At 39.0% G+C, this 27,103-nt stretch overlaps 1 protein-coding gene across 18 annotated transcripts in view; it reads right to left on the minus strand.

Annotated features, from left to right (window-relative positions):
• The window catches only part of LOC147163971 (neurexin-1a-like), a 231,865-nt gene that overhangs the window by 106,545 nt on the left and 98,217 nt on the right, over positions 1-27,103 (minus strand). For 16 of the 18 annotated variants that reach the window (XM_086092253.1, XM_086092254.1, XM_086092249.1 and 13 more), the window contains 7 exons: positions 24,868-25,251; positions 11,318-11,521; positions 9,410-9,436; positions 4,458-4,580; positions 3,209-3,590; positions 1,957-2,147; positions 1,513-1,686 (listed from right to left, as the gene is read on the minus strand). In XM_086092253.1, the coding sequence (XP_085948379.1) occupies positions 1,513-1,686; positions 1,957-2,147; positions 3,209-3,590; positions 4,458-4,580; positions 9,410-9,436; positions 11,318-11,521; positions 24,868-25,251 (1,485 nt within the window). The remainder of the gene's footprint in view (positions 1-1,512; positions 1,687-1,956; positions 2,148-3,208; positions 3,591-4,457; positions 4,581-9,409; positions 9,437-11,317; positions 11,522-24,867; positions 25,252-27,103) is intronic. The other 2 variants (XM_086092258.1, XM_086092244.1) reach the window with 1 other exon arrangement.

The raw sequence follows: 27,103 nt of genomic DNA on the forward strand, positions 1-27,103 counted from the left end.
GCAAAGTATTGGCGCTTGATACATTTGATCCGAACGCTTACACGGTTTATTCATGTCATGTGACATTCATGGCATGCGTTGGTACTGTGGGTGTCTCAGCATATACGATTCAGTGTGTAAGTGTGCCTTAATTAATACCAATGAGAAGAATTTAGGAATTTGTATTATGTTACAGACACATATCGACACCCACTTAAAATAATCGCCTAAGTCGTTTTTTCAGATTTTTCAGGAAGCATAAATTGTTTTACCATTTGCATCATGAGGAGATGATTCAGGCAAAAAAATATATTTTTTTGCACACCAAAAAATGACTTACGACGAGTGACAATATTTAAATGTGGAAATACATCCCCAGGAGGGATACAAATGAAAACAAAAAATCCGGTAAAATGAATCCTAAATGATCCATCTAACCCACATGTGTCAACATCCGGTCCTCGAGGGCCTGAGTCCTGCATGTTTTCGAGGTTTCTCAACTCCAACACACCTGATTCAATGATCAGGATAATTATCAGGCTCCTGCAGAGCTTGCTGATGAGCTTAAATATGAATCAGCTGTGTTGAACGTGGGAAACCTCTAACACATGCAGGACTCAGGCCCTTGAGGACTGGACTGATCTAACCAGTACAGTATTTTGATATCTATTTTTGTTTAAGTGTTTTGGTCTTTCAGAGAGGGAGCAAGAAAATGCACTGTGTCTAAACATGGAAAAGGAACAGAGCTATTACTGTAGCTGAAGCAGTGAACCTGTACTGTCAACATCAAGAATGTAAATAAACCTACTACCTGCTCCAAAATACAACCAGATCTGGGTTTGGAAGAAGATTGGACAATTTAAATATTTCAATAAATTCATCAAAACTATCCTGCTCACTGCAAAACATTTACTTCAATTAAAAAAATAATAATCATTCTGCATAGTAGATTTAGATTTTGATTTTTGTGTGGGTCAAAATCATAATTTCAACCAAATGGAGGAACTCTAGTCTATTGTCGGGAAAAGCTGTAGTTTGGTTTGAAAAATCGTTTGTGATACCAGTCCCAGAACCTTTCTGACACACCTCTCATTTGTTAAAAAGGACAAAACTTTATTCATTTAATACATTTATTCTCTTTCTTTTTAGTGTGGCCCATAAACTCCTTTTCCATACTGAGATCGCTGGATGTAATTGACATGGATTAATATATATATATATATATATATATATATATATATATATATATATATACACGTCAGGCATCTTGGATCAGATATACTGTACCGCAAAAATAAGTATGTTAAATAAATTTGGAATTATGACCGGGGCTAACAGTACTGATTCATGTTTGACTTTAGATACCTGAATATGGCAAATGTGATGAATCAGTTGAGGGACCAAAAACAAACAAATCTCAACATTTTAGGCATATGCTGCAGACTGAGTTTTACATAGTCCTATATATCTGCTAGCATAAGAATTAATAAAATCCATCAGGAGGCTCCAAACACAATTGAACTCAAACCTCACCTTCACATCCTCTTTCAATTTGTCCCACACAGTCCAACGCATCTGACATCAGGTCAGGGAGGCGGCCATTCAGATCCACTGACGCCAAACAACCTTGAAAGCCCTCCTTGGCATGCACCAGTTTGGGCAGTTCCTTATACATTTCTTTGGTCACTCCACCAATAAAAAGGTTACCTGAACGATAAGACGAAATAAATAACAATACTGACACCTAGTGGATAAAAACGGCATTGCATTGTGAGATGGCAGTGATTTCACTAGCAAACTGAGCAGTGCCACACAAAATATGACTTCAAGGAAGTTCACAATAAAAAATCCAAAATTCTTGTCTTTGTTATATTGGTTTACTTCATACATGTTTTTTTTAAATGTAAATGGAACTCATATTGCTTGACTTCTGTTCTATTAGATGATAATAAACATGTCAACATTATGTTTGCATACCCTTTAAGTCCAGGTTTTTGGCCCCTGTGGTGGTCTGGGTGGTAATCTTGGTATCAATCTTGACTGTGTGTAGGTTGCTGGCGTCTCTGGAGATGATGACACTGTGCCAGTTGTTGTCATTGAGAGGCTTGTTGGAGTTTCCTTTAATCAAATGGGCTCCATTCCCCAGGTCTGACACATAGTGCAGGTATCTATAATCGGACCAACAATAACTGTGTTGAGCATGAACAGATAATAAAATTTGACAATAAAACAGCACAATAAAGTTTTGTCATTCTCTTTTCACTTCTAAAAATTGGAGCAACTGTGTGCATGTTCCTAAATGGATTTATTTTTTAATGTGTGCTCAATATAATTAAAATGTATGTATGTGTGTTCAATGTGCCCGCAAGCATAAATAGTATGTATTTTATAAAAAAAAAAAATATATATATATATATTTGTATATATATATATATATATATATATATATATATATATATATATATATATATAATTTTTTTTACCATAAATAGTATGTATAACAGGCCTTTTTTTTAAAAGGAGGTCATTCTATAACGACATTTCAATTTGAACATAAATAAATGCACTCTTGTGTGGTTGATTCCTTCTTATGTTGGATCCTTGTGTGTCTTTTTAAGGATTAAAAAGAAGACTAATAGCCAAAAGCTCTAAGTAACAATTCTGGCACAAAGGTGATAAGAGCTAAATTTGAAGTCCTTCAGCAATATAAAAACTGTCAAGAAGAATTTGATTAACTTGAGAAACTGTTTTGAGATATGAATAGGTCCATGAAAGGAACCTTTTTTTTTTTTGTACAAGCAGCGGAGTAGTAAACATTTAACTTCTCATAATTGCTGCTTTCTTCTTCTTCATCTCTTTTTTTTTTTAATAACAAAAAACGTGACATTTCAACAGGGATGCGCATGCATTTTATATCTTATGTTCTTTAGGATAATTGGGTTGGATATAAAAAAAAGTCTGCCTTTACATTTTTATGTAAGGGTACTACTGCATGTTTACTGTAGAAGTAGTTTGCAGTAGCGTAGAACTGTATTGCAACATACTGAAGGCTGAGCCAATTAGTTTGACTCATAACATAATTCGTTGAAACAGTTCTCATCATGAATTCAGTTCTAGACCAGAATAAAATACAAATACAATCATTACTACATTGTGAAATGAGTAATGTCAGCCAAAACAAAACAAAATAACAGAGAGTGGACATTAATTTTCGTCTTTATGAACGTACCCTTTGACCAGCTCCACCACAATGAAGTCATTCCCATCCCCACTGTTATAGAGGATGAGGCCATCGGAAGAGGTGGTCTTAAACTGAAAGAAAAGGTGCATGGAGTAGTAAGCCTGCAGCGAAGTGAGGGTCACGTAGCTGGAGCGCGACTTGAAGGTGACGGGATCGGCGATGATGTTCTTGAAGCCGATCATGGCGTTGAGCTCACAGTAGTCGATGTCGCCATTTTTACACAGGTCTATATAGGCCATGCCGTTGAAGGACAGGCTTTGGAGGTGACCAATGAAATTGGACGGCACCATGGACATGAAGCGCTTCTCCGTCACGATGCCTGTCTCAATGTTGTGGAACTCCAGTTGGGTGTGGTCACCGGCCATTTGACCTTTGATCGCACAGATGGGAAAAGCAAAGGCGGTGTTGTTGGGGGGAGTGGGACAATCACATCAATGGCAACACAAATTTCTCAAAATGTCCAAAATACATGAAAGAGGGGTCTGCCATTTTGTTTTTACTGTATTTTGAAATTTGGCAACATGTTTACCCTTTTATAATGGACTCCTCCTAGAAATAAATCTGATCGTTCCAAAATTTTGGGTGCCTCATCTAAAGATGTTTCATATGAAAAGTTTTTGAAGGCCATTTTTATTTTGGCACACACGGTTGCCGTGGCGATGTGCTGTTTGCAAAAATTAATTTTAATTTTAATTTTAATTTTAATTTTTATTATTTATTTATTTTTTTGTATAAAAAAAATCTAATTGGCTACGGTAATTGTCATTGTTACAAGTACAACAACATTTAAAAATGATCAGGCCTTACAGAGACTAAATTGTTTCTTTTTGATCTTGATGTTGTCTATTTTTTAAAGGCTAAAAATTAAAATAAAGACAGAAAGAGATGTCTCAAAGCTACAGGAAATGCAAAATGCGGAATAAAGAACAATTAAACGATGATTTCTCACAGATCTTGATGCCTAAAATTCGAGTGTAATCCAGAGTATTCTTAATTAATAAAGCAAATGTATAAATGTGTGTAAAAAGGGAAATGTATGCATTTTTTTTTAGGTTTGTCAAATGGTAAAATAGAAATGGTCAGTTTGTGTTATTTCCAGCTAACATATATATATTTCAAACAAAAAGTGGCCAGGATATTAAAAATTTGAAGTTGAACTGTATAAAAAGCAAGGATAAATGAAAATAATAAATTTGTTGTCCCCCCACCCCCCACATTGATGCTGGTTAAGATGTACCTTCCACTGGTGTCAGATCATCTACGGTCAGCGTCAAACTCTTTCCCCTCCTGAAGACACGAACTGTGTGCCACTCATTATCGTTCAGATTCTGACCCGCAAAAATAGTCTCTGGACCTTTGCCTGCAGGACAGTCCGAAAATTGTTAACAAACATACACACATGCAAGGTAGACATACACTACAGAAAACCTGAGAGAAAATAGTAAAGAAGGTAAAAAAAAAAGAAAAAGGGCAACACAGTGGATGAGTTTTTTTTTTTCCAGCAAAGGCAGAAAACATGAAGGCTGACATATAGTCTGGCAGTGACAATGGTCTATAAAAAGCACATTATTCTGACTTGCACTTTGCCATTGCACCGAAGAAAGACATCAAGAAACTCACATTGTCAAAAAGGAGTGAGGAGGTAATTGAAAAGCCATGTTTTAAGTGCTTTGTTGAAAATCTGCTTTGTTCGTGGTTGTGTAAGGTTAAAAAATGAGTAAGAATTTATGCTGAGAAATATTAGGGTAAGCAGTGCATCATTTCAAAGGGAATTTATATATTTATTTATTATATATGTACTTATGTTTGCAGAATTATTTACACATACATACATTTTGGGCAATTTTTGTGCAAGTAGCTGAGTTCATGTGTTGAATCTGCTCCCTAAATTCTGCTTGCTCCTGATTGGTTATAGTTTAATTCAGGTGATACACTGTGTCAGGGAGTGCTGTGGAGAGTAATAGCACTGTTAAAGAAATAATCCGTTTCCATCCTGCTATCTCATTAAAAAAAAGTGTTTCCATCAATTATTAACGAACCCTCAAGTTACAGTTGTAAGTAAACTCAATAAATAAGGACAAATGTAAGACAGTATTCAAGTAATTTCCATCATACCAGTAGATGGCAGCAAATAACCATCATAGGATATTGCCTCACAAAAACAGAGCTTCTCCTTTCACTCTTTAAATGTGAAACAGAACCATTGTACTCGCTTGCAAAATAGGTAAAACTAACGTTGCTGTCAAATCCAGTCAACAAATAAACAAGGAAATACAGAATGTGGTTCCATTTTCAATAGCTACTCTCACAAATAAATCTGGTCTGTCTTTATAAACACAACACACTGTATCTGAATGTTAACTTGAACATGAAAATAGTGTAACGTGTTTTAATGCTGAGTGATAATTAAACTGACATAAATTAAAATAACACTGCAGTCCTCTGATTCATGCCTTCAGCCAATCCTGAAAACTGGCATTATAATATTGCATGAGCAGTGTGACTGCTATCAGGCAGGCTGTAAGTGAGAGGTTACATAGATTCAAGGTGGCAAACACCTCAAGCATAATCTAATTTAAAATCGGATAAATTAGAGCAACACTGCAAACTCTCAGAAAAAATTAAAAATCCTGCAAGAAGCCTCGCTGCAATTACAAGTCACAAATCATAGAAATCCATGAATTGGTCTGACGAGAGATACTCTGAGAAAACCTTGGAATTTATAGAGATGCTGCTCCAGTGTTCTCCTGCTGTGCCCACACAACCAAACACGCCGATGACAATATCCCATTGTGACAGAATTAAATCTCTAGGCTCTGCCCACTGTGAGGCTTATTTTAGATAGGTGCCAGGTTCATTCTCTTCAACTCCTTTATGGCTATTTATTCTCTCTTTTTCAGCAAGTTTTAAACCCCTGATGCAACGCGTATGCAAATGCGAGGATGCCAAAGTTCTGGGACACGTTCAATCTTCGAGGCCCAGTTCTGCTTTGTAAGCGCTAAACACAGGGGCAGGATTGAAACTGGAGAGGGATTGATTAAGGGCCGGAGATATGAAATAATGGAATAGAGTAGGACTTGAAAGTGTACTTGATCGTTGTCTTCCATCTTTCGGCCCTTGTTGCTCTCCATGGGGAGAGAAAAAAGGAAGCGGGCCAAGAGGCCATTTGCATTACACCAGATTCCCGCACTGCCATACTGAGTGGTTGTGAGACTGTCATTAAAAGCCAATGTGTGTGTGGCATCCAGCCGCCAAGAATCCTCACTTATGGTGATCTATCTGCAGCGATGGACCCACAGTCATCTCTTGGAACCAATCAATGGAACCACAGAGAATTATGGCACAAGGGCAGCAAGAGAACATGCGATTATTCAGTCAATCAATCCGGGTTGGCAAAATGACAAGCTAGACACTGGTGCTGCCCGGCCCAACATCGCCACTCGCTCAAGTGGAGTGAAGAGGCGGACCGATCAGCAACCGCTGGATTACTGTCAAAAGCAGACATCAAAGGTGCTGGCGGCAAGGAAAGCTTATGGGCCACACCAGGCGACCCACTTGTCCAATAAATGTTCAAATGCATTGTGAAGATGTTCCGTCACATAAAGGTCGCAAATCAGTCCATTAAATTCTCCTAATTGAATTAGTACTCGAAAATTGCTCATTGAAGCGATTGCCACTTAAGTTTATTACAGCTAAGTCTGGTTGGAAAATTAATCCGTGAAATCTGTTTGTTTTGATTTATTAGTAGATGTTATGCTGTTAGAAATATATATTGGTCAAGCTCCTACACTTTTCTTTTTTAATAATGAATAGCAAGTAGACGATGTACATTTAGTTGACGCGGACATTTTTTTGCAAATGTTAGCATAATGAGCACATGGTGGGCTTTATATAGCAGCATGATTCAGTTATCAAGTGGGCAATGTACATTCTAACAATTAAGAATTTCGGAAATATTTTTTATATCAATTGATATTTTGCAATGACAGTGGACATGATAATTTTGTTAACAACAAAATAAATAGAAATTATTATGAAACATAAGTGTGAATATTTATTCTAAAACATTTATTATTATTATTATTTCATGTATTTATCTATTTATCATATTTGATCATAGATGTATTTATTATTTATTCTGAAACATTAAAAGGCACATATTGTGCTGGTATGTGTGCAAATGTTTGGCCAATTATAGGACCAGAGAGTTTCATTATTTGCTACATTTTCATGATGACTGAGTGAGTCTGATGGAGACATTGGCACTTCATAGTAATATCGAGCCATTTGTGATAAAGGCAAACATTGAAAATAATCAGTATTTTCTTATAAAACTCAGCATCTACACGAAATACCCAAATGTACTGACCATTTTAGGTGCATGAGTGTATCCCGCATTTTCTTTAATTTTCAGCTTCACTAGGTGTAATTCGTAAACTCACAACTGTTAATGTGCATGTAGAATTCTGTGGTAATTTCTTCAAACAAAATGTTATTGATAAAAATTCAAGGAGTTTGTTGTTACTTAAGTAGGTAAATTGAAGAAAATCACATACACATACTGTAATGATCTGTAAGAGGAGCGTGAAAACAGGAGACCATCTGTAACCAGATAACTTAAGCTTATGTGTTTCAGTTTGTTTTGGTTTGGTTCACGTTATGAATGTTGAAGTCAAAGTGGCAACGTTTTCTTCAGACAGCTCTTGGCAGCCCCAGGGAGCATGGGGCCCTAATTGACAGTGATGTGTTCTTTGAGTTGCTACGGATTTTTTTTTTTCTACCACCAAGCTGACCAGAACTGCGGCGCCTGACACTGCACATTAATTAATAAGCGGGAGAAAGAAGAGGACGGAAATAACAAGAATAAACGTAGAACAAGAAGGAATTCAACATGAACTAAATAAACATAGTTATCTCTGCAAACGCCAATTTCCCATGTCTTGAAACCCAACTCGGTGTAGATCTTCCATTTTTATTCACCTACAGTAGCTCCTCTATTTGAATAGTTTTTCTGCTGCAATAGCCACTATAGAAAATATACCAGTAATAATAATTATACTGTAGATATCATTTTTGTTTATATTTAAAAAAATACTAAATACTACTACAGCAGTCCAAATATTGCTATAAAATAATTGGCAGGGTCTTGTGTGCACACATTACGCCTTCATATTATCATCATATACCAAGAATGACTTTTTAAAACGTTGAAACGGGGAATTAGAGCTGTGAGCTTTTCATTTGCATACACAAACAAGGAATGCATCCAGGAGGCATGAACAATGCTATTTAGTATTTAGAAAGGTGTTAAGAGTAGCTGGCTCACAGAGGCATGTCTAGAGGTCACTTCACGTGATGCGACATGCGGGCGTTTGTTGCGTAAGGCCTCACTTCACATCATGACCTTCGGATTACGGACATTTGAATTAAAGCATATTAAACTCCTATATAGTATTTGTGGGGACACATTTCTATAAAATATGTTTTACTTTGTTCATTATTATCTATGATACTGAAAGTATGTATATCTCTTGAAATTATTAAACAGGAAGAGAGGTCAGATGTAATAATTTATTAATCACAGTTCCGAATAATAAATGTCAGGGATACTTACCTCTTTAAAATTTTTTTGTTGAAACACACACACACACTCAGAGATGCGCACACACACAGGCAATGATCTATTCTTGCACCTTCCTCTTCAAACATTTCTTTCTGCTCCGTGAAGCAAGTTATTGGGAATAATAAAACCGCACTCTGTATTTCCTGTATATGTGCCATGAATGGCCTCATCAATTCACAACCAGCTAGTCATACTGGAGTTAAAAGAAAAGAAGAAAAAAAACTCACGTATGTCTAATACAACTGAAATATTATTATTATTATTTTTAAATATCCCTAGAAAATATCAATAAAAACCTATTATGTTGCATGGTTCTCATTCATTACAACCTCACCCTTTTCCCATTTCTTGTAAACCTCAAGTTCTAATAATAATTGCGATGCAAGATGCAAGTCAGATATATTTTACGAGGACTTCTGAATGTCATTTATAATGGCTGCAGAAAAGAAATAGTATGTCCTTTATAAAACAAGGCTGCTATATAACCAGGACTGTAATACATGATTGCCGAGAGAAGCACGGTCATAGAAGAGTTATAGAAGAAATGAATGTGAGCAGTAACTTACTGGAGGTACAGTTTATCCTGACACAATCTAGATGGGGAAGAATAGATGAGAGATAAATTCATCTTTCAACATTGCAGCTGCAGACATCAGTAAAGTATACAGTCCACCACTCTGGGGACATACACGCGGACACTGACCGTCCTCTGATGCTCTCACACATAGCCTCCAGCTGCAACATGACCACTAAAGTGCTGCAGTAATCGTGACAGAGGAGCAAAACACAGGAAGATCTAAAACAAATGATTATAATAGATATTCATACTGAACATGAACATGCATGATTGGTTTGTCTTTATATTTTAGGTAGCTTATTTGTATTTACAGTATATATTATGAGAGCATGAGATTTTGGTCAGAGTCAGACAGGGCCAGCTAGGCAGCTATAGTATGTCTATCCTTTGCTATTGAAACATGATTACCCCCCAAATTATGATGCAATGTTCTATGATTACTATCTTATCATAAAATACAGCAATACTTAGATGCTGTAATTGAGAAATTAGGACTATTATGTAGTAATCTGATATCATACATTTCTACCTCGGCGTAAATAATGAATACTGCAGAAAACAAGTCAATTTCTATGCCACTGACTGGACTTCAAGGTAACAATATGTGTATCTATGTTCTAAAGCCATAAAAGACAAAAGTGTATAAAAGAAGAAAGCAGTTTTTTTGTAGTTCCTTTCCCAGCGTGCTGGATTGTGGTCTTAATTCTACCACAGCAGTTGTCAACTTTCATGACTGACTTACAGTAAGCCGCGGGCACACAGGCTTTATCTTACTTTTCCTTTTTACCTCCCTGGTTGCAAAAGCTCAGCTCATGTTGTGCTCTGCGATAGGTGACCCAGTTCGAAAACCCCCTCCCTGCCTTCCTTTCTGGCCCTGCCTGTCGTGTGTTGTCAACCGCAGCAGAAAAGTGGGAGCAAACAGCCAGAGACCAACACTTGCCTGCCCCTACAGGAAATGCTCCGATTTTAAAGAGGCACGTACAAATCGGCCTTCCTTCTGATGGGTGATGCGTGCTGATTATTTTATCAGTTTGGTGGGAGGGGTGGGGGCAGTGGCTTGTTGTTTTTTGCCATGAGGTAGCCTTTTGTTATTATACTGATTTTTTATTTTACAGATTTTACAAAATGTTCTTTTGTTTTGGAATTTCAGTTTTGTCAGTAAAAAAAAAACATTCATAGATGGCTATCTCTCTCTCTCTCTAGCCATCAATCTGTCTAATGCATCTACTGCATCCATCCATGTATCTACCCATCCATCTATCCAGCCATCATTCCATCCATCCATCCATTCATCCATCAGCAGTATCAATCAATCCATCCATCCATCCATCCATCCACCCATCCATCCATCCATCTATCTATCTATCTAGAAATCCATCCATCCATCCATCCATCCATCTATCTGCAGTATCGATCCATCGATTCATCCATCTGTCTGTCTATACATCCATCCGTCCGTCCGTCCGTCCTTCCATCCATCCATCCATCCATCCATCCATCCATCCATCCATCCATCCAACCAGCCAGCCAGTCATCCAGCCATCCAGCCATCCTGTAATTAGAAATAATTACAAATAAAACATGGCCAAGAAAATAACACCATGACAGAACGCTAATGAGGATACTTTGGTAGAATGGGTGATGAGCATTTCCTTCCTGGGCAAAGGCAGCTGTGAGCTCAAGTGGCAGTAAGCAGAGAGTCGCAGACTCTTGCCATTGAAAGCTTTACACCATCTCCTTCTATTCAAGAATGTGAATGTGTAATAATAATGGTATGTGTGAGAAGTACAGTTCATGTGGTGGCGGGGCAGTGCTTTTGAAAAAGTTGTCAGGCGTAATTTAGCTCAATTTGACGCATGACTTTGCTGCTGCAGAGGATACACGCATGGGTCGCTACCTAAATTGACAGTCAGCCGCACGCGGCCACTCTCCAGCTCCAGACGCAGGGTGTCGGCCGATTCCCGAGAGGTGGTGGCGATGAGGATGCCATAGGCTCGCTGGGATCGGAAGCGCATAGAAACATCTTCAGCTTCCGTGTGCATCACCACTGGCAGCTGGACCTTCATAAACTTGCTGCCGTCATAGCTGAGGACCGTCGCCTCTGCAAACAGATTGAAGAGAGGCAAAACAATGAAGCACCACTGATTAAAAAAAAAAAATTGCAGTTAAATCGTAAATATGGCCTGTCAGTCGAGCTGAAGGAGCTACTGTATAATACAAGCACTTCAGTAAAATAATCCAATCAGATTATTTCTCTGGTGTAATTCCCTGCTCCTGTACCCTTTGCAGTGTTTCCCTCCCAAGGGCAGTGTTGCAAACTTTTTTGAGCCAATTTTGACATATTTTACATTGGAAAAATCTCTCAGAACACCAATAAACCAAAAAAGTAAGCTGTGACTTGTTCAAACATTTGGGTAGTCGTATAGAACTGTGTAGAGGTCTTAAACCCATGCAAAGGAGAGTTATTCAACAAGGAAGATGTGAAACATGAAAGCTACTGTAGTCTACATGTGCCACTCAGCCGTAAGCGAATTGCTAGTGAGCTTAGAAAGACATTTGTGACTCACAGCACAGAATAATAGATCCCGATTGCTCAGGATTACTCAGTGGGTCCTATTTTCATAGACAGGCATCCTTGTGCTCAACGTAAATAGGGGTGCTTGTTCTTTTTCGTGCCGGGGCAAGTCTAGTTTGTTGTGTTTGGAAAATTTGGCAGAACACGTTGCACCTTACTGGATGTTCCATCGTAAGGAGTGTTAAATGAGGTGACTTGAGCTAGGTCATTGTGACCTGTCCTGGCTTGGCGTCTTCCTATCTATACACTCTGGCACACTTTTCTGGTTGAAACCAGTTAGGGCCCCCTGTGTGGGTGGGTAACTAAGACAATATAAGAGTAGAGACATACACAGTAAATTCTGTAGAGTAAATTTGACTCTATTTAGAATAGGACCAAATAGACTCCATTTTAGAGCAGGCTAATATTCACACTTGGAAGAGAGTAAAACAAATCATTGGGAAAAAAAAGTCACAAGGGGTGAGGAACAAATTCACAACCTTCAGTTTGGGAGACTGCCACACTACCACATGAGCTATGCCCCTCCTACTGTTTGCCTATCTCCAAGAGGAGACCAAAAACATAATTTTTGGTCTCTTGGAGTTAGGAAGATTCCATCTGACACAAGTGATATACTAACACACAGCAGGAACTGTATGGCTCAGGGAGTAGATTGGCTGTCTCCTAAGATGAAGGTTGTTCATTCCTCAACCCTTGAGTGACTTTTATTTATTTATTTTTCAATTCTTTATTTTACTCTATTCTAAGTGTAAATATTAATCTAAAACTGAGTCTATTTGGTCCCACTCTAAATAGAGTCTGTGTAGTCTAGGAAAAGGAAAGAAAACTCACCCATTTGCACAGTTAGACTGTGTGTTGTGCTACATTTGTAAAAAAAATAGGGCTCCTTGTCTCAAAAATAGTGTCCAAAAAGAGCATGGATGGAAAGCACACCATGTAGAACATGCTAGAATGGGATCGTATTCCATGAACTAATGGGAACTCAAATCAATATAAAGTGACAGACACATTGCATTCACGTTTTGTGTGTCACAACAACAAACTACGCAGGGACATTGAATGAGGTAAGATGTATTCAAATCAACATGGTATGTGTTTGTTCATGGATCTTAAATATTGAGCCTCTGCTCGTTGCCGCTGCATTTACTCAAAGCATTAGGCAGCTGTCTGGTGAAATGCCAGGGCGATTGTTTAACGCTGGCAGGAGTTTGTAACAGCATTGCCGAGAATGTAACTTAACCACAACCCAATAACAAAGCCATTATTGCTTTTGCAGTGCTGAGACAGACAATTCGAAAGGGAGGGAGATGGAGAGTTTTGGGGTTATAGGGTATCACGGTCCCACACACCACATCATCACCACTTCACAGTCACAAGTCACATCCATCCCTTCTGGAGTGACTCAGTCACATTTCTCACCCAAATCCAATTTCCCCACGCCCCTCCTGGGGTACCCTGCAGATGACAGGGGTGTGTGACAAACGAGGCACACTGCTTTCTACCAGGCTGACACAGCAGAGAGTAGCATTTGAAAACTGTCGGAAAATGATGGGAAATATGGACTTCAAAGTCCTAATACTTGGAAAATGCTTGTTCCCAGAAGATATTTAGTGTTCTTCGCTACTCTATACATAATACAGGCTGGCACACTGCATTTGATAGATTCTCTTTATCCTCATTCTCATTCTTTCTGCAGTTTATACTATATCTGTTAAAGTAAGATGTACAGTATTGCATACTTAATGCTACTAAACAACTTCTATAAACTAGGACTGCAGTTATCGTGTATTTTTGGTATTCAGATATTCTACTGAAAATTCTATTAAATAATCAGGTATTCGGATAAAAAAAAAGTGCTTGATTAAAAGAGGAATTATAAATACAGGAGACAAAGTCACTAGCGTTGCTAGCGGCTGAACGCTGCTGGTGCTAACACTGCTTGCTATTGACGCTACTAGTGCTAACGCTGCTAGTGCTAATGCTGCTAGTTGCTATTGCTGCTAGTTTTAATGCTGCTGGTGTTAACACTGCAAGCCACTAACGTTGCTAACCCCTAATGCTGCTTGCCTCTCATGCTGGTGCCGCCTCTAAACGTTGGCAATACAATGTCAGCGTAATGATTTTTAGTGCCCTTAATTGACGATTGAATGTGGTTTCAGGACGATGTTGTGTTGTTGATGTCGGTATTAAGTTTGTAACGTCAATATAAATGCGCCAAACATAGTCTCCCTTACCAAAAATAAGTATATTTAAGAATACCTGAAGTATACTCAAAATTAGGAAAGTATACTTCTAGTTTACTTTTCTTGTACTTATTGCAAGTATACTCCACCAAGTAAATGTTAAGTATACCGAAACATATAAGTTTACATACCGTGGCATATACTTAGAATATACTTGGAAAATTAGGAGAGTATCCTTCCAGGTTACTTTTCTTGTACTTATTGTGTTAAGTTGTTGTAATGTTAAGTGTACTTGTAAGCAGGGCTTTATTAGCCAAATTTCCACCAGCCAATTTTTTTCTGCAGTGTAAATTTTCCCAGATTTTTTTTTCTTTTTGAAACCCCTAAACATAAAGTAACATAAAGTAACAACAGTATGTCTATATGGCAGCATGTTATGTGTCATATTAAATACACTGAGTCTGAAACATATGGCAAAGTTAATTTACTTACTCCCACACCCAGCGCTCATTCAGCTGAATGGAGAGCTCAGCCTCATTCGTTAAACTCGCCATTTTGAGTCAATAGCTCATACACGGTCTGGAGCCACCAAACCCGTCAACCACAATCATTAAAAAAATCCATCCACAAGTACATAATAAATTGTAAATATAGTTCAGTGTTGTTGTAAAACATTATTCTATTTATTGTATGTAGCCTACTGCATTTTTATGACTTAAATTTGGCGAGGAACCACAGATGAACCATTGTGGTTCTTGCCGCAATGAAACGCTAACTTTGGGGGCCGACCACAGCCAATTCGGTGCGGAACCAGTCCAGTGGAAGTGGCATTGCATTACCAGCCAAATTGGCTAGTAAATATTTATGACCACCCACCAAAATGAATTGTAACCAACTGAAAAATATACTTAAAGTTTACATACTGTAATACATACTTAGAAGGCACTAACGGACCAAAATTATAGGTTAAATTGGTTTGTAAATCCCTGAGCTCCATGTGTCTGGATAGCCTAGTGGTAATGGTTGTTACCTTTTGCATCTGTGTTTGGCAGTTCGATCCCACTACACTACTGGGCTTTTTGCTGTGGACATAAGTATACTTTCAAGCATACTTACTTGAAAGTATGCTTAAGTGTACTTATTAATATACTTTACGATATATTTAAGTATACTTTTAGTGTACTAAAATTGGCCAATTGGGCCCAAGGAGTTTACTTAAAGTTTACTGTTAGTACAAGAATAAGTATACTCGAAAATAAACTTAAAGTATACTTAAGTATACTCTATATTATGTACTTAAAGTATACTACTTTTTGGTAAGGGCTGTAAGACAAGTTAAGTCAGCCGTTACGCTGCCACACACTTTTGAGAACAATTTCACAAAGCATACCAAGGCATTGATGTCCATATATTATCTGGTAATGTCATGTTGATTTTGAAGCCTTCTCACTGTGTTGCTGTCATGCATAACATGAACAATGTTGCATTTGGTTTGACAACTTCTTCCTGGCAGTGTAGGCCTACACGTGAATAAACGTGTATCCGAGGCAGAACAAATGATACGAGCATTTTTTTTTTTTAAACCAAGATACTCAAATTACTCAAGGACTCGTTTCACCCCTACTATACACCATTCCATACGCCTCATCTTACAATACATGAAGCTGCACTAAGTCAACAACTCATTCAATCCAAAATATTTGCAGCAATGACTTTAATAATAGAACCACCTCCATTTTTAATTCATGTGATTACCACCAGAGTTTGATATTAATTAAAAAAACAAAATGTATTTATAAGTTTTTGGGTTTGAATGAGTTAAGCTGAAAACAATATGTGACTTGGACCATGAAATTGGTGTTTTTAATCACTTCAACCATTACCCATTCGAGGCAAAGATGAGAAAAGTCAAAATATATGTCGACATGTGGAGTAAAATGTGGGTGAATCACAGCCTTCTCCAAAGTGAGCACCACTCAACAATCCAATACTGAAGTGCAGTTGTTTTCCGTGGCCCTTCCATGTAAATAAATTGAGCCGAATGAGGCTGTCAATGTGCCCAACAGGAGACTGTCACAGGGCTGATGGAAGCCACCAAACTAAACCAAGCATTCATTTTCCCTCATGTAAAACAACAAAACACCATTGTTGTGTGTGCTTTTCAGAGGATTCAGCATGTGTTTGCATCCGTGTGATGTGACAAATTAGGCTTCGATACTAACAAGGGGAAGGAATGGCAGACACGACACCGTTTTTTTCCTTCCATTCTCCCCTCAGGAGAAGAGGCTGTGCAGGAAGGGGAGCTGTCAACTGCATGTCACAGGATTGTGATGTGCATGCCAAGGTACCGGGACACCAGGTCCAATCCAATTTACATTTTGCTGGAGAAAAACTGCCATAGGCTTTGGGAAAATATATGTTCAGGATAAATAGGAGGAAATGACAATAGGACAACATAAATAATTCAAAGACACTGTCCTCTTTAGCACAACATTCTTGGAACATGCACGATCAAATAAAGAGACTTCTAACGATTAAATATGTACAAAGCAAATTCTGCAAAACGATGGGATTCCTGCAGATTGTCTCAAGAGTCCGTATCATATCTTTACAGTTTTTGGCACAAATTTGTCATGGCCACAGTGCAGCAACCCAGTTTGTCACACAAACTAGGTTACTACACTGTCGTCATGGATTATTTGGTCTCTCTTTAAGTATCCGGAACTTTAATCTTATGTGTTATCAGAACTATGTATACAACAGTTACACTACGATGGAAAATCAGTTTCCGCACCCCTTGTGGACTCTTGAAAGAGAATTATCACTTATTTGAATGATTTACAAGTTAATCCCCAATCTCGAGACTTTGATGATGCTATCGCACTCTCTTAGGAGCTATTATGAGAAACAACGAATACTGCCACAAGGTACAGGTTTAAATTTGGACAAAGAGCAACTTTGGGATAATGAAGAAAGAATGTGCCAACATCTAATTTTCATTCATAGCCAGATAAACCCCTATTCTATCATCCTATTCTATAACATCACGTTTTCCAACCAAAATACTCATACATTATAAGTGGTTTAGAGGCACTTAGTAGTTAAGCATGGTGAATAGTGACTAATAATTACTGTGTGATATGGACCCACATTTAGATCATGCCAAAAGAGGCTTATCACTGTATGCTCATTTGCATAGCAAAATGCAGACGGGCATTCCGTTGTGACTGACTGTTAGTTGCTGTCAGATTTAGAAAAACTGACGGAATAAGCACTGACGGAAACGTTTTTTTCATTGTCGTGCATCCGTTTTGCTGATAAGTGACTGAAACATGTGGTGGGTGGGGTTGCTGACAAAACAAATCTACAACATATGTTTGAGTCTAACGCCCAATTCACACTAACTGTGGAACGGACGCAGTGCGTTTTCCGTACGGCCGCCGCACGGACTGCAATTCACACCGCGTGCGTTCTGTGAGCTGTTTGTGTCCGGAAATCTGCACCCGCCAGACCACAAGATCACGGGGGTTCACAGCCACACTTGCCTGTTGTCACATGATCAATTATATTATCTATTCTAAGCTCGTTTTTTTTCTCTTAAATGTCCGACTCATGTCATGCTATGTAGTTAGCTAGCTTCCTTCCCCCAAAAAACGAGTTCACAAACGGTTTTAGTTTGAAATATACCGGGTCTACCTTGATGCCGACGCTCGACTTCCTGTCCGTCTCATGTAATTTCTTCCGCTTCATGAAAATTCGAATGCGTTGTCCGGAAAAAATAGAACGCTTGTTTCCGCAGCTCCGCATCCGTTCCGCACCGCATACGTAACACACTGCAGCTGGTGTGAATTGATACGCAGACTCGAACACTTTCTATTCCTTGCGGCGGCCGTACGGAAAACGCACCGCGTCCGTTCCACAGTCAGTGTGAATTGGGCGTAAGTGTATTCATTTGAATATAAACGTTTATGATTATGGTTTTCTGTAGATCTTGATGAAATGATTTATTTCGAGAATATTTTATGAACAACTACTTCCGGTTTGAGTCTGGTATGCCGGATGGCGTGGCAAAGTCAGACAGAGAGAGATTGCTGGAGAGAGAGAGACGAGAGCACATTTCATGTGATGGACTATTATTACCTTCAATTAATCTTTTACTGGTTTACAAGGCGCAAACGGTTTGCTAAATTTTGTTTGTTTATTAAACGTTAGGTACTATGTTCTCGACACCAATTGGCTGTTGCCGACGCGTTTTGCAGAAGAAGAAGATCTGACGGTCTATCTAAAGATTGTGGTGACAAACTTTAATTTAGCAATGATGGAAGCGCGGTTCTAATAACGATAACACAGTTAAAATAAAAATGACGGAGTGACTGTTTGACAATGACAGATTTGGTTGATTTAAAATAATGACAGACTGATGATGCCGGACGATTGACGGACCGGCAAAATTTACTGACGCGCCCACCTCTAGTAAAATGTTGCATTAAATTGTTGCTGATAGTGCACCTTTGGACTTTCTGGCAGGTTAATTTATCAAAAATGGTTGTAACTAACTCATAGATTATGCAATTTAATGCATCCACACCTGGCGATCATTGTGCACTGCATTCCAGATTAGTAAATTCAAGTCCTGCAGTCATTTACCATGTATGACCAGCATCTAACTGCAAATTACTGTACATGTAAATGTGTGTTTAACACACACACACACACACACACACACACACACACTGTGCATATTGATCAAACCCCTACATTGAATGCAGATGTTTGCTGCACTCAGCAATGCAGAATGTCATATCTCATTAGGGAATATTTGCACGTCCTGCAACAAGCCATCTGGTAGCCTGCCTTGGCCTTACACTAATATTTGGGCTAATTAGCAACTGGATTAACAATGGAGGGGTAGACATTTGGGATGCATGGGCAAAATTGCTTTGTCTGCTTAATTAAAATCTCTAAAAAAATAGGGCAAATAGCTTCATGCCTCACTCTACAAGCCCCACCCCCAGCTCCTGCAGCTGCGTTGACTCCGTCGCCCTCCTACACCATATGTAATTGCTGTACTTTGCCACCGGGGGGTACACCATGCTCGGATAAGTGAGAGCTGGGGTAATTCTTTTGACAGATCCTCTGCCTACTGGTGCCTGCTGCATCCGACCGGCATCATGGCAATCTGGAGCCATCAAAACAGCTGGCAGCAGGCCACGGCACTTCCTCTGTACCACTGTTCCCACTCACTTCACACACTAATGCCAGTGTCTGAGCAGACAGAGCCAGAACACATGAGAGATGAGCATGCCGGCCAAAACACAGTAAGACACTTGAATGTGAGAAGAAAAGGACTAACTGTGACAGTAAACTAATAGCTGTGAAGATGCAGCACTTTCTTTTCCATTTGCTTGAATTTTCCAGTGAAGCCAGAGCGGATTCTGCCTTTGTTAACCCAAAGAACGCTCTCCAGATGAGTAATTATCTTTCACAAGTAAAGTAAGAAAATGATCTGTATCCAGTGGCCGTTCCACTTCCCGCATGTACAATACCCGTATTCCTGTCATCTTATTAATCAAAACTGGAGCACACGTGCAGAGGAAAGGCAGAGTAGAGCAAAGCTTAACTAGCACATTCAAGAGACGAGGGATGATCGCTCACAAACACTTCTACTAAATACTGTATATCGTATGGCGCTGCCGTAGCATCAAATGCATTAGTGAAATGTTCATGGGAAATGTAGTCCTACTAGCCTAATGCTGTGGTCGCCGATCACACCCAGCGCAAGCTGAGCTTTTCCAGTGTTACATTGTGGGACCTGCATGAGGTAAACGACACAGTCAGCTTCCAATAGCTGCCGGGATCGAACAAAAATAGTTGGATAATGTCACCCTAGATGCCATTTAGAATTATCTAAAATAATAACACAACCACCGGTTACTATCAGATTGACTAGAGATGACATTTTTTATAAATAGTTCCTGGTGAGAAACTATTGTACATTTTATTTTCAGAGAAATTATAGTGTCTTTGTCTAGTGTATTTTTTGTTTTTTGTTTTTTGAAAATATGGTCACCCTAAATTAGTGCCCCAAGGAAGTTTCCCAAAGTAGCCACACCTCAACAGCACAACTTTACCTTGCTTTACATATTGAATGCATTTCAAATGGGAAAACAAATACAGGAACAACAGCAATAACGATAACACCAGATTTAAATTGGATTATCCATAGGTAATGAGACTTTATATCACAAACGCTGCAACAAAATGCTAGATCAGGCCTCTCTGCCGATGACCTGGAAGTGACAATACAGCCATGTTGTCATGCAATGTATGATAACGATGCAGAATGGTTCCCAATGAAACCTGAGGTGCATTGCACCATGATAACGTTGTCACATGCTTCACCTCTTTTCAACATTTGCCTTGATTATGCATATTATAATTTGTTCATTAACATGCATTGCTCTGTACATGTAGAAGAAAACTTCTGTACAGCATTATTGTTGCTATTGTTAATTATCCTCTTTCCCAGTGTTTTTTTGCTACTAATCAATGTATAAGAGAAACATACAATGGGGAAAAAAACTTTTGAATTGAAACACTCATAGTCTCAGCAGATTATTGTATTGCAAGATACACATGTTTAAAAATCTAAACTCTACTGTTAATCCATTTTAATTTTGCTCAAGCTGTTTACATAAATAAGCCAAAATATTCAATTACAGCCATTCTTAGCAAGAGAAGGATTTGGCCCTCTTACAAGAAGATGGTTGTTGTTTTGATCGAACTAGATTTTGATCAGACTAAAACGAATCTGCTGGTCAAAGGCCAACAAGCTGATGTAGGCAGAAACACACTGCCACAACCTTGCTGAGCTTTGCACTCAGTGAAACCCAAACACGTACAGTATCACTCTTTAATTCAGAGAGATTTATCAAAGCTATAGATCCATAACACAACCAAAAGTGAAAGTAGTCCCAGTAGAAGCATTTGTACTGCGTGGGTAATGTTTTAATGTAGTAGCTATAGCCTATAGAGCATTGCATAATCAGTCAAGACGCCGAACTTTAGGGCTTCACTCACATCTTATATTTGTCTCCTTCAGAGGAGGAATGATGAGTATTCTGATCCGGTTCTGGGCACAGCCGAGTGGTTTGATAAGTTAAAAGGTTAGCAGAAGACAGCCAATTTGCAGGCTATTGTGCATGCTTGATATGACCGCCAGTGCATCAGTCACCTGCCATTCAACACAGTTACACACTCAACATTCTACAAACCTTGACTCTTTCTGTCTGCCTTGCAGTGGTGTGTTAAACTGGTCTTTTCTTCAAATAAATGTTTTTGTCCATGTTTCAAAATAAGGATCATGGATTGAAATAAGGAAACAGCACCAGGCTTCCCTCTAAGAAAAAAATGGACATTGTTTTTTATCTGAACCTGCATATTACGTTCAGTTCCCACAACAGCATCTTCACCTGTATTCCTGCTTTGTTCGTCTCACCTCTCACCTGCCAGAATTTCGCACCTGTGGTCCTCATGTTGTAAACCCAGTTTCAATCAGATGCCTCTGGTCAATTCCACAACAGACTTAATGCACATTTGTTGTGGAAATCTGTCTGTTTGCACTTGGGCCCTCATGTAATATCTTCATCTTTTCATAGACAGTGGTCTGCACCTTAAAAATTATATGCTGTTGTTGCCTGTAGGGTAGCATAAATATACACTATTTCTGCTTATCCAAGTCGTACACCTCGCCCATGTATTTCTTTGATTTCAAACTCAATCAAACTTTATTTATAAATAAGTATGTGTCAATGAAGCCAGTTCTGCCCATAGTCATGACACCATTTTCAGTCAGTCAGTTTGAGCTCCTCTCAAAATGCACTCCGGCTACTTAAAAATGGGTTTTCCTCGTCAATTTTTAGGTATGGCGGACAAGGGAATCCCCTCAATCGTACTCCCTTTTCCATTTCAAGAGTTGCAAGCAGTACTTTGATGTCTCTCGCAAGCAGGGCGTATTAAGTCACCTTTGAACCCCAAAAAAGTGTTGTAAGGGGGCTTTTTTATATTGACATATCTCAACAAATTTTGAGGTTAAATATGATTTGTACAATGAAAATAGTATGATGCCAAAATTGTTGATCAGACTATTTATTGTTAATAATAACGTATTTTTCAAAATGTCGTCTTCATTACGCACATATCTTTCTTGCTCTGTTTGCCCGATAATTTTCGCAAGTCCCAGGTGAGATGTCGGGTCAGTTGCCCTCCTACGAGGTTATAATGCCCGTCGTCTATTGACAGCGATGGTGTGAGAATCCCGTGGCAAAATAACTTGTGAAATTGAGCCCTCGAAGTCTCAGATTCATTTTCTTAAAGACCCAGTGTGTCTTCCTTAGCACCATCTATTGGTCAAAAAATAGCTTTAGAAGCAAACAATGCCGAAAAGACAGAGCGAGCCGGAATTTGCCGGAGCAGCTAAAAAGAGCGACGAGAGGGAGTTAGTCGGCGCCATAGGCTGGAGTGGCTAACAAAAGCGGCTAGCGGATGGTGCTAGTAAAAAATTTAGAAAAGCTAGTAAAAGCTTGCGAGAGCAAAGCAGAAAGTGACAAGCGATGGGCCCGAATCACGGGAGTCAGTGAGGAGCACCTGCAGGCCCCAGCTGTGGAAGGTAAGCTGTAGTCGACCCATTGGGTCCGACACTCGATGTAAGCACCACCCGGGCTAACATTTGCGAAGTTGTCCTTTGGGGATCCGTAGCAGGAAGATGATGGCGAAGCATGGCAGCTCTAGTAGTGAGACTACAGCCATGTAATATAATTATTAATTGCTACACCTACAACTACATATATTAAAAAAAAAACAATGTTATACGATACAATGTATTTTTTTGCATACTATTGAGATAAACAGTCGTTTTTTTAAATTAATTACTTATTAGCTCACCACTAAATGGCGCTAGGGATCACTGAATGTCCCTTTAAAAATTTATCACAGGACAGTCTATTGTTTTGACTGTATAAGAAGGGGTCATTTTTGCACACTTTGTGAAGTCTTTAAATTGTTGTAACTTCCTTTCCTTTCCTTCCTTTACAAAGTAAAAAACAACAAAATTGTATTCCTTTTTTAAATTTTTTTCAGTAACAGGGTTTACATGTTCTACCATCACAGATGAGCTCTTGGTAAGACCTCAACAGTGTTGGGCAGTAACTAGCTACTAGTAACGTGTTACTGTAACACATTACTTTTTTTTTTTAAATACAGTAACTCAGTTACAGTCACTTGATAAATTATTTAATTTAATAATTTAAATGTGCGACACACATGAGGATAAGCGGTTAAGAATCAAATAATGAATTGATGGCTGCTGTGTACAGTAGTACTAAGACCTGTTTACAATGAATTGTCGCTGCCGTGCTAACGAAGAAGACGCAGTGTGGGCGGGTATTGGATTTGACAGTCAAGGAGAATCAAGGCGAGACAAGTTTTTCGATGTGGAAATACGCTCATTACTTTGCTTTAGTTGAGCATAAAGGAACAGTGCATGTTCTTTTCTTTAAGTAACTAAAGAGTTACTTTTAATAGTACCACATTACTTAAGTAATCATCAGAGTAATTGAGTTACTTTTAAAGTGAAGTAACTAGTAACTGTAACTAGTTACTATTTTTTAGTAACGAGCACAATACTGGACCTCACCATTTTAAAGTGCGGAAATGACAATGTCATGACAGAATTATGTCAAGACACAACATGCAAAGACCAGCTGGAGCCTTCCCCAACTGTTTACATGGCGCTCATTCAGATTGGCAAAAGGAATATACCACTGTGATTCCCAATGACATTCCTTTCACATTTGGCCTTTTCGTTGCGATGGAGGTGTCATCCTGGAAGGGGGATTACCACATTTCAAGGTTTCTCATTTTTTGCCTGTTGTTGTTTTTTTTCTTTTCCTTGCCCTCTTGTGGTTCGATTAGGGGATGTCGTTGATATTTGTCAACTGTGGGCATGTGAAGCCCTTTGAGACTCTTGTGTGATTAAGGGCTATATAAATAAACTTGACTTGACTTGACTTAACTCAAAGTGCTCAAACGTCAAAGCAAACATGGTGAATAAGCATTTAGATGGTATGCTGCACGCAAATGGAATAAGATGCCAACAGAAATTACGCCAGCCCTTAGTTTAAATACTTTCAAATTCAGGCGGAAAACTTTGGTTTTCTTCCATACCTTTGATTAAGTTTTTTTATTTATTTTTTATTCATTTTTAAATCAATTTCACAGTATGGTCTTTTAGTACTTTTAGAAACCCAAGTTTATTTCTTCATTTTGCTTTTAAATATTTTCAAAGTCTTCTGCTTATATGTTTAATGTTGTCAATGTACGTGTTTCCCCCCTCTTTGCTTCTGAATGTCGTTAGCTGTTGTTTTTAGTTTGTTGTGTCCTTGCTTGTGGGAATCACATTGAGTTGCCTTGTGTATAAAATGTGCTATATAAATAAAGATGCCTTGCCTTGCCCTTAATTAATCATTTAAATTCCCATTATTAAGGTGGGTGAATAATCGTTTGGAAACGAGAAAAAACCCCAGTATCATCACAGAAAAAAAAACGTCTTTGAACCCTGACAGAGAAAAGGAATTGGGTCAGTGTGCAGTGCTGACAACAGCTCAACCACAGCTAGGAAGGACGTCCTACCTCTTTCGCAGGAGCGGCCCAGGTATCCAGTTCCAGAGCAATCGCACACATATCGGTTCCAGCCTTCTCTGCAGATGCCGTTGTTTTGGCAGGGATTGCTCAAACACTGTTTGGGAGGCTCCTTAGAGCACGAAGGCTTGACTCCGGCGGCCTTCTGAATTTCAGCCAGGCGCCGCACGTCTTTACTTTGTCCATCAATAAATAGATCCCGAATGCAGCCGACGTAGCCATAGTTAAGCAGAGCTGTCCACACCTCAGTGGGGAACACCAGGCCCATTTTGTTCTCTGGCAGACCCCCGAGGTACAGATTATCATCCAAATCCAGAATTTCACTTTCTCCAGGGGCTGTATATGCAGTTCGGAGGGTGTTGATAGAGATGGTACCTAAAAACAGAGACAGATAGATATTTTTCTCTCATTCTTTAATCAGGTGTAAAATTCAGAAAACTCATTTAAAGATGGTCCAATTGAGAAGTTAGCCTAATTGGTGTTATCTATTGAGACAGGGTCAGGGCTTTCTTCATTTAGAAAGACTGATGAATGTTGATAAGTCACATTAATCACAAGGCAGCTAGTCTATTAGCTGCTTAATCCCGGATCCCTCGCATCCTCCTCTCCATTTCCCTGGATTCCTCATAATACATCTCATTTATCTTAAAGGACTGCTCATAAAAAAAAAAGAGTGTGAGCAAGCGAAGAGGTGAATACAAATTTGGCGCCCCTTCAATCATTTCAGCCAGTCGTAAAAAAAAATTGCAGCCATCTTTTTGAACTTGATTAACGGTCTGCAGCGTTTTTCACTCAGTCTCTCCTTCTGTTTGCCGCTCCAACATAAACCTGCAACAAGAGTTTGTGTGTTTCTCCACCATGATTTATTGCTCTCATTCAGGTTTAATTCTCGATCTGGAGAACGGTAAACAACAGCGGACATGACTGGACTGTAAAGTTTAGGAAAGGAAGGCCTTAGTGTGGAAATTGGATCGAGTGATTAATTTGTACATGGATCCGTTACTCTTCGTTTAGGTGCCATTGTGGATCTTTAATTAATAACTGCCACATTCACTTTCCACAGCAGGGTTCTGCCTGGAGAAAGCAGCAGAGAAATAGGTTAAGGATGCTCCAAAATAACATTGCCATAAAATAATAATTTGCATTTTGAGAGGCAGATGCTTGCAAAGGAAGATATGAGGGGCTAATAGTTTATTGCTTCTGGCCAAATGTCTTCACTGTTTGTTGTGAAATGGGAGCAGAGCTTTTAAGTTGCTTTTCTTCTCAAAATGTTTGTTTGGTTGGGAAATTGGGAAGCCCTAAAGCCCGCCTTTTTTTTCATCATGGCTGTATGGCACTTTATGGACACATTAAACGGGGCCTTTCACATTTTATTACACCTATCATTAGCACGCATGACTGTGAATACAGTATTATATTAATTGCATGTGTGATAAACATGTAATTAGAATACAGTATGTTGTTAAATTGCTGCTCGTAAACCTATTGCGGCCATGTAATGATCATAGTTAAATATGCAGATGTTTTCGCACACAATGACCAAGAGAACATTGGAAGAGCAGAAGGAGAACTATTAACCTGGTCCCACCAGCATGTTGTAGCCCGTTTTCAGGGTCTTGGCCCCGGACATCTGCTCCAACGCTTCCCCGCCATTCACGGACTGCCCCTGCTCTTTCTAGCCACATCTGTTGCGACTTCCAAGCTTTGCACACTTGGCAAGGGCCACGCGCTACACAGCCAGAACAGCTCCCTTCAGGTTACAGCTAATGAGCACACTACATCAAACTCATTAGTGAAGAAACTTTTCCTTCATCCTAGAGCAGGTACTTAACTAAAGAGTTAACATTAGTGTGGTCAGTGTGGTTAGTGATGGGTGTATCCGCCCTTCACTTTGTGCCCTGCCCCATTAAATAGTGTGACAACGGCAAGATGGCAATGTCAGAAAGTATCCATTAATTAGGGATGTTCGATACCAGTTTTTTTTTCAGACTGATACTAGTACGAGTACTCAAATGTTGAGTAGTCATACCGATTCCACATGTACTTTTGGGGCATAACATTTCACCCCCCCCAAAAATATCTTCTAAATTCTAATTTTTTGTTCCAAAACCGCCCCAAGACGACAGCCGATACGGGTATCGCGAGTACCGATGCCTTGAAATAAGGCCCGATACCTGTTATCTGTTATATTAAATGCAGAGGTGACCCGATGCAACTTTTTCACTTC

This window comes from Leptonotus elevatus, chromosome 13 (genome assembly GCF_054856555.1).
Source record: "Leptonotus elevatus isolate MCC_2025b chromosome 13, RoL_Lele_1.0, whole genome shotgun sequence".
In the NCBI taxonomy this organism is placed as follows: Eukaryota; Metazoa; Chordata; class Actinopteri; order Syngnathiformes; family Syngnathidae; genus Leptonotus; species Leptonotus elevatus.